This window comes from Diaphorina citri, unplaced genomic scaffold (genome assembly GCF_000475195.1).
Source record: "Diaphorina citri unplaced genomic scaffold, Diaci psyllid genome assembly version 1.1 scaffold3056, whole genome shotgun sequence".
Lineage (NCBI taxonomy): Eukaryota > Metazoa > Arthropoda > Insecta > Hemiptera > Psyllidae > Diaphorina > Diaphorina citri.
This window is the reverse complement of record NW_007380468.1, coordinates 12,195-23,150: the sequence shown is the minus strand read 5'-3', so window position 1 is coordinate 23,150 and position 10,956 is coordinate 12,195. Positions and strand designations below refer to the sequence as shown.

At 38.6% G+C, this 10,956-nt stretch overlaps 1 protein-coding gene and 1 long non-coding RNA gene across 2 annotated transcripts; both read right to left on the bottom strand.

Annotated features, from left to right (window-relative positions):
• Positions 1-1,517: 1,517 nt before the first annotated feature.
• LOC103519941 lies at positions 1,518-6,303 on the bottom strand. The gene is made up of 5 exons (XM_008485030.3): positions 6,229-6,303; positions 4,469-4,594; positions 3,743-3,860; positions 2,924-3,036; positions 1,518-1,717 (listed from the first exon to the last, which is right to left on the bottom strand). Exons 1-5 carry the CDS (start codon positions 6,266-6,268, stop codon positions 1,530-1,532), a joined length of 585 nt encoding a protein of 194 aa, XP_008483252.2. The 5' UTR covers positions 6,269-6,303; the 3' UTR covers positions 1,518-1,529.
• Positions 6,304-9,065: 2,762 nt separating this feature from the next.
• Positions 9,066-9,539, bottom strand: LOC113471818. Its single transcript, XR_003394369.1, has 2 exons — positions 9,308-9,539; positions 9,066-9,110 (listed from the first exon to the last, which is right to left on the bottom strand). It is a non-coding gene; the product is annotated as an uncharacterized LOC113471818 (long non-coding RNA).
• Between the last annotated feature and the right edge of the window lie 1,417 nt (positions 9,540-10,956).

Sequence of the window (10,956 nt, the reverse complement as noted above, 5' to 3'; positions counted from 1 at the left end):
TCCACGTAGGTAGGTATGAAAAGTAACAAGAGAAAAACTGCCGACCGCGCCAATGTTATATGTTAGATATGTTAGGAAAAGGGAACATTTTGGTTCAGAGCAAAACTCAAAAGAAGACTGAAAACTTTATTTTGAAAAGTAGCAAATCATTTCACAAAACCTCAGCGACTGGCCACAACACTTAACACAATTAAAATTCCTTTATTATTCTTATTTATTCAATAATAAGAAGCACAATACTTCTCATTTAGGTGATCGGTCAACACGATAAGGTTAGAAAATAACCAGTTCATACGCTTTGCTATTAAATATTAAAATACCTTTTTTCTAGAGGTTTGTGGAGGGAACTGTAAGTTCTGAGGTCTTATCGTCTTGAAACCGAAGATAGAAAGGGGACAGGATAGGAGAAAGCCAGCCGTTCCGAGAACGAACCTTATCTGTTTAGGATAAAGTTCCTTATTTACTAGGGTACTTCTACTTATTTACTTAATGTTCTGTTCGATATGTTATATTATCAATCAATGGATTTTTTTTTAAAGAGGTTTGACAGAGGGAACTGTAACTGCTATGGTCTTATCGTTCCGAAATGGAAGAGAAAAGGAAGACAGGATAGGAGAAAGCCAGCCGTTCCGAGAACGAACTTTATCCCATCAGGATAAAATCCGCCCCGGGCGGGAATCGAACCCGCGGCCTAGCGCTTACAAGGTAGACGCACTACCAACTAAGCTAACTAGGCTGGCGTGCTCGAAGTTTACTGATTATCTTTGCTAATTTCCTAAGAAAGATTAGAATGATACTGATATCCTTTGCTTGAAAAACACTGATGTCCTAACACAATAAGAGATGAACGGTTTGCACTGTCCGCAGTAAAAATGTTTGATAAGGTTTGAGACGGGTTGAGCGTAGTCTCCGGACACTCTTTAACACGCACCAAGTATACGATGAGATTATTGGACCCTAGCTCGGAAGGTTAACAAAGTTTCTTTCTTTTTTTTTTAAGAGGTTTGACAGAGGGAACTGTAACTGCTATGGTCTTATCGTTCCGAAATGGAAGAGAAAAGGAAGACAGGATAGGAGAAAGCCAGCCGTTCCGAGAACGAACCTTATCTGTTTAGGATAAAGTTCTTTATTTACTAGGGTACTTCTACTTATTTACTTAATGTTCTGTTCGATATGTTATATTATCAATCAATGGATTTTTTTTTAAAGAGGTTTGACAGAGGGAACTGTAACTGCTATGGTCTTATCGTTCCGAAATGGAAGAGAAAAGGAAGACAGGATAGGAGAAAGCCAGCCGTTCCGAGAACGAACTTTATCCCATCAGGATAAAATCCGCCCCGGGCGGGAATCGAACCCGCGGCCTAGCGCTTACAAGGCAGACGCACTACCAACCAAGCTAACAACTTTATCCCATCAGGATAAAATCCGCCCCGGGCGGGAATCGAACCCGCGGCCTAGCGCTTACAAGGCAGACGCACTACCAACCAATAGGCTGGCTCAATCAATGGAAACTTAGAAATTAAATTAAATTAAAGGTCTGCTGGGAATCGAACCCAGGACCTTCTGCATGATAGCTTACCTCTTAGTTGACTACGGAATGTACTTAGACTGACTAGTTGGCTGAGTTCATCCCCCGTCATATGATCCAGGTTGAGGTTTTGCTGGTCTATTGGTATCTCGCTGTTTTCATCAGAGAAATTATCCCGGAAAACAGTACCTGGGAACACAGGACATACATTTTTCTAATCTAAAAATCTTAAATCATTATTTCTTTGTGGTGAAGCTGAGAGCTTCTTCACAATTTTTGTGGATATCGCAGAGAAAAAAAAATAATAATAATAAATAAAATAAAACATTAATAAGTCAAAATTTACGAAGATATCCACAGAAAATCAACATTTCACACCATGAAAATTCAAAACTCCAAGGAATCACCACAAGAAGACACCAAGCATTACTCCAACGTTCATCACTTCACAAAAAGAATTCAAAACGCCCAAAGACCTCACAACAAAGAATCAAAATTTAAGCAGATAATTCAAAACTCCAAGTTTACCAAAAGAAGACACAACGTATCACTCCCACGAAGAAATCCGAATTCTCAAAGGCTTCACACAAAAAGAAACTAAACAACATATTAATATTAGCAAAAAATATCAAAAGAACATCGAAATTTTTGAAAAAATAAACACTTCAAGTTATACCAAATCTCACAATAATCAAAATTCAAGAAAAGGTTTCAAAATTCCTCACTCCACAACAAGATATCAAAATTATTGAGGAAGACGTCAAAAGGACATGGAAAAATTTCAAGAATAATAAGCACTTCAATTGTCCTCACGAGACTGAGTGCACCCCGAACTCCCAGCACAGCCCCGCCGGGAAAAAACCTCGGCCCCGCCGGGAATCGAACCCGGACCTCCTGCGTGCAAGCCTAATGTAATGCCCACTCGGCCACGGAGGTTGCTTCGATGTCATTTAGTTGTGACGTAACGTGATAGTAGTGTGGCTGTTATGAACGAAATTACCTACAATATTATGGGGAAACTTTGAACTACATCGTTCTGACTCTCCATGAGCTCACGTGACGTAACGTGATAGTAGTGTGGCTGTTATGAACGAAATAACCTACAATACAATGGGAAACTTTGAACTACATCTTTCTGACTCCCCATGAGCTCACGTGATGTAACGTGATAGTATTGTGGCTGTTATGAACGAAATTACCTACAATATTATGGGAGAACTTTGAACTACATCTTTCCGACTACCCATGAGCTCACGTGATGTGACGTGATGATAGTGTGGCTGTTTTGAACGAAATTACCTACAATATTATGGGACAACTTTGAACTACATCTTTCTGACTCCCCGTGAGCTCACGTGACGTGACGTGATAGTGTGTATCTACCTTAAGTCTCACCCTTATCTTTCAAGATGAACCTCTTCCTCGGCCTGCCTCGCCGCACAGGCGGCGCTGTTACTTCAACCGTTTCATCAATTTCATCAGTTACCGTCTCCACACCATGGCTTGTTAGGCAAAAAATTTCATCCGCCATGATTGTTTTGCAGTGTTGCTGATGTTGCCAGATGTATTACCCTTTTTACCCTCTTTTTTCAAGTTCACCCTATTTTGAGAAAGTCATCCTTTTTCTAAAAATTATGTAGGTACCTAGTTTTTTTCTTCTTTTTTTATAATCTCCTGTAAAATTATTTTGCTGTCGTCGACCCGACGTTATTGCAGTATTTTTAGAGTAGCATCCACACAGTCAAGTTGTCGTTCAACACCGCCGAAGACCGTAAGACACACGTACACCCTATAAACTTTGTTTTTTCTTTTATTTCATTCTACAAAAATTATTTATTAGGTCGATGTCGATCGACTTTGGTCGACTTTAGGTTTAATTATTTTCTATTTTCGTTGGATACCCAGGATACCTACCGAAAAAGCATAGATTGCCTAGATATGGAATAAGATGAAAAAGAAAAGAACAAGAAACCTTGCTTTATCTTTATTTTTTATCATTTAATCGTCATCTTTATAATTATGGAAACACAGATATACCTCCTAACTGGGTATCTTAAATAGTATTTTAATGCTAAAAGTAGGTACCTACATAAAATTTTAAGTATTAAGGCGTGTCCACACATAGTCGAATGGCCGACAACATATATATTATAGATTCACCTCGTCGATCGACGTCCGGTCAATTATGTTTGGTCAGCTACAGCATGGCTTGTTTCATCAATTTCAACATGGCCTGTTTCATCGATTTCATCAGTTATTGACTCCACACCATGGCCTGCCGTTTCATCAATTTCACTCTGCTCAAAAACATACCGTTGTGTTTCATCGTGCCCTAGAATAGAATAGAATGGGGTAGAGTAGAATAGAATAGAATAGAGTAGAGTAGAATAGAATAGAATAGAATAGAATAGAGAAGAATAGAATAGAGTAGAGTAGAGTAGAGTAGAATAGAATAGAAGAGAATAGAGTAGAATAGAATAGAATAGAGAAGAATAGAATAGAGTAGAGTAGAGTAGAGTAGAGTAGAGTAGAATAGAATAGAATAGAGTAGAATAGAATAGAATGGAATGGAATAGAATAGAATAGAATAGTTTTTATCTATATTAGTGGTTGACCCGTCCTTTGAATGGGATCAGCGCGAAGTAACGCCATTTTGAATCAGGATGGAATGTGATAATTTTAAGTAGCTTATGTCACCCTCAGTACTCTTCTTAACATTAACGACCACATTTTATTATTATTTTATTTCATTTTTAATTGAAATCGGTCGAGCCGTTTTCTCGTGAAAAGAGGACAAAAAACGGGTCTATCGGCGTGACAGACAGATATTTTTCAAATGTGATTTTTTTTGGGATCCTCAATGTATAAGGAGTACGAATAACTGATAATTTCACGATTCTCAGCCATGTACAGACAAATAATAATAATAAAATGTTTCACCTTCACCAGGACTGGTTTCCAGTGTTTCATTCTCAAGTGTTTCACAGCTGTCTGTTGCACTGAGAGTTTCATATTGACCGTCTTCTCTTTGAATCAACACGTTAGGTACAGCACTGTCGGTCAAGTCTGAAAAAATAAAATAAATAAATTAAATTAAGTAAATGCCGTTTCTCTGTGTTGTCAGATTACAACTTTGGTATCTACTCACTGCAGCATTGTAGGATTTTCCAAACATCACAATAATCTCAGCTCCCTATGTTTACCTACGATGCTGGCACTGGTTGCTATGCGCATTTATATCACACAGCTACTCATTTTCCTCACAAGGCTGAGTGGGCCCCGCAACAGCCAGTCACAGAATCAATTGTTTGTATGATTCAAATTTTGACCCCGCCGGGTAGGATTTTCCAAACATCACAATAATCTCAGCTCCCTATGTTTACCTACGATGCTGGCACTGGTTGCTATGCGCATTTATATCACACAACTACTCATTTTCCTCACGAGGCTGAGTGGGCCCCGCAACAGCCAGTCACGGAATCAATCATTTGCATGATTCAAATTTTGACCCCGCCGGAAATCGAACCCGAATCTCCCGCGTGCAAGGCGAGCGCAGTGACCACTACACCATCGGAGCTGATGGTATTTAAGTAGGCCGGGAATCGAACCCGAATCTCCCGCGTGCAAGGCGAGCGCAGTGACCACTACACCATCGGAGCTGATGGTATTTAAGTAGGTACCTACCTAAGATCTTGATTTTTCTCCTTTTTTTAACCATAGCTTTGAAGAAATTTGCCCCCTAATATGGGACCTATTTTTACTAATAATATTAATAATAGTGCTTATTTATACTGCTCGCATAAGACTGAAAAGTCCCTTTACTCCAGCAGTAGGCTACTACTATTATGGTGGTCAAATTCTCAAATTATGTTGAGGATAAAATTCCATACCTCGGCTGGGATTGAACCCGCGCCCTCCTGTTTACCAGGCGAGCGCCTTGACCACTACACCACCGAGGCAGGTATAATATTGAAAATTAAATGGAACTGAGGGGGAGAAAAGGGCGAGGGAGGGCAAAGAAAAGGTGCAAAGATTGTGTGAATCAAGATTTGGGTGAGAAAAAAAAAAGAAGAAAAATAAACAAAAAACATTGTCACTTGATTTTTTTTTTTTTTTTAAATTTCCCGGGCACAATTCGACTGAGGCGCTTCTTGAAAATACCTGGTATTTATAAAAATTGGGTATTTACCCGGGTAAATACCCAGGGTATTTACCCCAAAAATAAGTACCCGGGTATTTACCCATCACTATACGACACGGACCACAAGCGTCCAATGTAGCAGTTGTTTCATCGCTACGAAATAAAAACGGCGGTGAAACACTCATCTTTTAAAAACACCCAATAAATGAAACTGAGGGGGCGATAGATTGCAAAGATTGTGTGAATGAAGACCTGGGTGAGAAAAATTTATCAGGACATAAGGTACACAATAGGGCTGCCTGGAAGAGACTGACAAGAAACGCCGACCCTATTTAAATAGGAAAGGGCTAGGAAGAAGAAATGGAAAAAGGAACAAAAAAAAAGGAATTTTTAATTGTGTTAAGCATATTTAAATGCTTGTCACAAATATCGTTCCCCGATTATTACACCTAGATAAATTTCACAACTTGACTTGGACTCGAACCACCAACCGCCAGATACAAAGTCCAACGTGTTAACAACTGCACCACTTAGGTTGTTCGGAAGAAGAAATTCTTACCATGTTGAGAGGTGAAGTCGGTCATTCTATTTTCATTCATAATTATTAGAACTTCTCCATCATTTAGATTCTGCAACACTGGAAACACATAGGTACAGGATAAAAAAATTAAGTAATCATTCCAGCAGTTAATCATTCCAACCTGCCCCGGTGGTGTAGTGGTCAAAACGCTCGCCTGGTAAACAGGAGGGCGTGTGTTCAATCCTTTTTTTTTTTTTTTTTTTTTTTTTTTTTTTTACGATCCACTCAAAAAATCTCGAGAATTGATTTGAAATTTGAATTTCTTTAAACGCTGAAACATAAAATCTTACCTGTGCAATTACTGGCACGGCCTAAAGCTGTGCCCTTCCTAAGACACGGCACAATACCTTGCCCGGCACAATCCTTTGTTAACGCCTACTTAAAAAAGAGGGAAAGAAAGGCCCAACCCATCCTTTAGGGCTGTTTGCCCCTACACCTAAGCCTTAAGGTGGTCTTGTTTATAAAGGGCGTACTTACTCGGAGTTTCGGCTGGGCATATCTGTTTTCCGTTTAGCCAGATGGTCTTCACCTTGGGACTGCCTCCATTCGGTTCAAATCGGACCATTATCCGAGTTGTCATAGGTCGACTGGGATCCAGAACTTGCTCCAGGTTGAGGATGGTGAACTCCTTGTTATTCGAAGTGGTCACTTCTCCTAGCCATGACTGAAAATCAATGGAACAGTTGTGCTGACTTAGGTGAGGTTTTAAAGTCAAAGAGCTGCCAGCCTAGTTAGCTTAGTTGGTAGTGCGTCTGCCTTGTAAGCGCTAGGCCGCGGGTTCGATTCCCGCCCGGGGCGGATTTTATCCTGATGGGATAATGTTCGTTCTCGGAACAGCTGGCTTTCTCCTATCCTGTCTTCCTTCTCTCTTCAATTTCGGGAGGATAAGACGTTACCATAGCAGTTACAAACCCCACCCCTAGAGTCCACCGTACAAAACATCTAGGGTCCAAGGTACAACATCCTTAGGGTTCAAGGTACAACATCCTTAGGGTTCAAGGTACAACATCCTTAGGGTTCAAGGTACAACATCCTTAGGGTTCAAGGTACAACATCCTTAGGGTTCAAGGTACAACATCCTTAGGGTTCAAGGTACAACATCCTTAGGGTTCAAGGTACAACATCCTTAGGGTTCAAGGTACAACATCCTTAGGGTTCAAGGTACAACATCCTTAGGGTTCAAGGTACAACATCCTTAGGGTTCAAGGTACAACGCCCTGGGGGCCAAGGTACGACGGATAAAAAAGGTGTAAAAAAAATGTTGGCCAATTTAGTAGAAATTTTGGGAGGTATTAGTTTTCAATGAGTAGATGAAAAAAGCTATAAGGCGTGTAGTCCTATCTCCAACCCTTCAACCCCAAATTTGCCCTCAGAATTTGAAGATTTTTTCCATTTAAAATACATTGCGACCAAGGTACAAAGGGTATGGGTCCAAGGTACATAGGGTAGTTGTACCTTGAACCCCAAAAAGGTGGTGTCGGAAAATTGGGTATATCTCTTAATTAAAAATTAGTAAAACAATCATTGCTAATTGTATAGATAGCCAAGAAAATTTCCTTTCTAAATCAATTAAAATTATGCCAATAACATTAATAGAAAAAATTAAAAAAATCAAAAAGTGATTTTGGGGGCCAAGGTACAACCAGGCACCCTACTTAGAAATTGTAGAAAATAATCATATACAATCATGAATTCTTTGTGTTACTTAAAGCAGAGAGGTTCTTCACAACTTATAAAAGTAAAGTGAATGCAATTTCTTTATGTTATAATATGTCACAACTTTGGTGCTCACTGCAGCATTGTAGGATTTTTCCCAATATCTCAATAATCCAATGTTTACCTACCATGCTGGCACCGGTTCCTATGTGTATTTACATGTCATAGCTTCTCATTTTCCTCACGAGGCAGAGTGGGCCCCGCAACAGTCAGTCACGGAATCAATCATTTGCTTGATACAAATTTCTTGACCCTGCCGGGAATCGAACCCGGGTCTCCCGCGTGCAAGGCGAGTGCAGTGACCACTACGCCATGGGAGCTGAACTATGCCATGGGAGCTGATCTTCACAACTTATGTAAGTCTCACAGAAATTAATCAGTTCCTTTATTTTTTTATTTTATTTTTTTTTTTTTTTAACTATTAATTTTCATTTATCATCAATACTTTTATTTTTACAATGGTAATGCCACCACTGTTTGCTACTCAATCAAAGTACACCTACTCAATTGTCCTCATGAGGCTGAGTGCACAACAAAATCCAAGCATAGAGCTGAAAAAATTTCAACCCCTTGAGGAATCAAACTTAGGAACTCCAGAGTGCAAGCCTAGTGTGACACCCACTCTGCCACAGAAGTTGCTTTTAAAAAAAAATAAGTAAATGGTAGGTAACTATTCAGAAGTCATGTCAAACAAATACCAAATAAACTTGTACCTGTATCACCCTCGAAAGCATCCATTGTATCTTCATCATCATCGTTCATGACAATGTCATCTTTTTCGTCCAAGCCAACAACAACAAACTCCACATCCTCCTCATTCTCGTCGACCTTCCCGATAACATCTTGCCGAATATCCAATGGGTCTTGCATATCCAAAATTGAAACGGAGTCTGTGCTATTCATTTTGGAAACTATTTGATTTTTTCTTTTCTTTTTTCAACTTTTTTTTCAAGGCTTCAATGGCAAGATTCTCACTTAGTGTGCTTTGCCATGCAACCAGGATAACTCGAGGGAAGATTGACTAATGATAATTAGGTTACTGTTCACATTTCCTTGATTTTAAGAAACCATGATTGGAAATTCAATACGCTTTATGTAAGTTTTTCTTTGATCTGGAAATTGATTCATATTCTGTGGTATAACCCCTGAAAATAGACATGCCTGTAAAATATGGGTTTCCTGAGTGGTAGGTACTTTCTTTACGAATCTATTTGGTATAGAGCCAAATGTGTAGTCAATGTGAAAAACCCGTGAGTAGGTATTTTTGTAGGCAGTAAGTAGGTAGGTCTGAGTAAAAAGACCTACCCAACTTGAACATTGAATAAATAAATGAAATACTTACCATAGAAGAATCTAAAAATGTACAGACTGACAGACTCTTATAGAGAGCTGGTACAGAAAGTCGCTCCAAGGGAAATGGTGAGTCCTAGTGAACTGGTATTCCAAAGGCACTGAAATATCCTTTAATCCTTCCCCTTATCACTGATAACAACTGATAAGAATGATAAGATTGGAATTTGAAATAATTATTTGAACGAACTTTTGAAATTTTATCAACGAGAGAAAAAATTCCGACTTTTCTCAACGAGGCAAAAAATTTCATCCGCCATGATTGTTTTGCAGTGTTGCTGATGTTGCCAGATGTATTACCCTTTTTACCCTCTTTTTTCAAGTTTACCCTATTTTGAGAAAGTCACCCTCTTTCTAAAAATTATGTAGTTTTTTCTTCTTTTTTTATAATCTCCTGTAAAATTATTTTGCTGTCGTCGACCCGACAGTAAGACACACGTACGTGCACCCTATAAACTTTGTTTTTCTTTTCTTATTTCATTCTACAAAAATCATTTATTAGGTCGATGTCGATCGACTTTGGTCGACTTTAGGTTTAATTATTTTCGATTTTCATTGGATACCCAGGATACCTACCGAAAAAGCATAGATTGCCTAGATAGATATATATATGGAATAAGATGAAAAAGAAAAGAACAAGAAACCTTGTTTTATCTTTATTTTTAATCATATATTTAATCGTCATCTTTATAATTATGGAAACACAGATACCTATACCTCCTAACTGGGTATCTTAAATAGTACTTTAATGCTAAAAGTAGGTACCTACATAAAATTAAGTATTAAGGTGTGTCCACACATAGTCGAATGGCCGTCCTCGACAACAAATATATTATAGATTCACCTCGTCGATCGACGTCCGGCGTCCGGTCAATTATGTTTGGATACGCCCTTAGGGATATTAGGTATATTTTACAGGGTAAAATTTCAAGCTGCATCCAGAGGGCTGAATCGCTACAATTATTTTTTTTATTACACAAACGACACAAATAAAAATCAAGGGGAGAAAAATGAAAACTACACAATTTATATTACAGTTTACAAAGAAAAGAAAATTCGGTGAAAGCAGGGGGAGTGGAGAGAGCTGGCTCAAAAAACTCTTAGCTGTACAACAAAAAAGGTCCAAGGTGTTTTTTTTTTTTTTTTTTTTTTTAAGGTTGAAACTAGAAAGGGAAAAAAATCCTGTTGACCTAATTTCTTATCCTTGTGGTACGAATTTGAAATATTTGTTTCTTGATTATTTATTTCACCCGATCTTGTACCTTTAGGCCGGTTTATCAATAGCTAAAATTCATATAGACTTTAATTTATTCCTCTTCCCCATTGTACAATATGACGTCCTGATCAAACTAAAAAAGGGAGAGATTTTTTTCTCGATTGGTTAAATGAGTAGAAAGTTCAGAACTTGGTCAAGGGAGCCAAAACTGAGAAAGGAGAGTCCCCCCCCCCTCAATTGGGTGAATGGAGATAGAAACAATCAATAATAATTTATTGCTGAGCTGCCCAAAGTGTTGCCAGATGGCACAGCATAGAACTTTACCAAATGAGCCAGAACTCTCTTTTCCCTACTTTTTCAAGGAACTCAACCCTATCTACTTTTTCAAGGAAATCAACAATAAAGTAAGTACATTACCTATGTAT

Excerpts from the sequence above, each read along its gene's own strand:
- LOC103519941 (XM_008485030.3), bottom strand. The coding sequence starts at position 6,268 with ATGAATGAAAATAGAATGACCGACTTCACCTCTCAACATG. Across the intron at positions 4,595-6,228 it reads CGACTTCACCTCTCAACATG|ACTTGACCGACAGTGCTGTA; the intron begins GTAAGAATTTCT and ends TTATTTTTTCAG. Across the intron at positions 3,861-4,468 it reads GGAAACCAGTCCTGGTGAAG|GGCACGATGAAACACAACGG; the intron begins GTGAAACATTTT and ends ATTCTATTCTAG.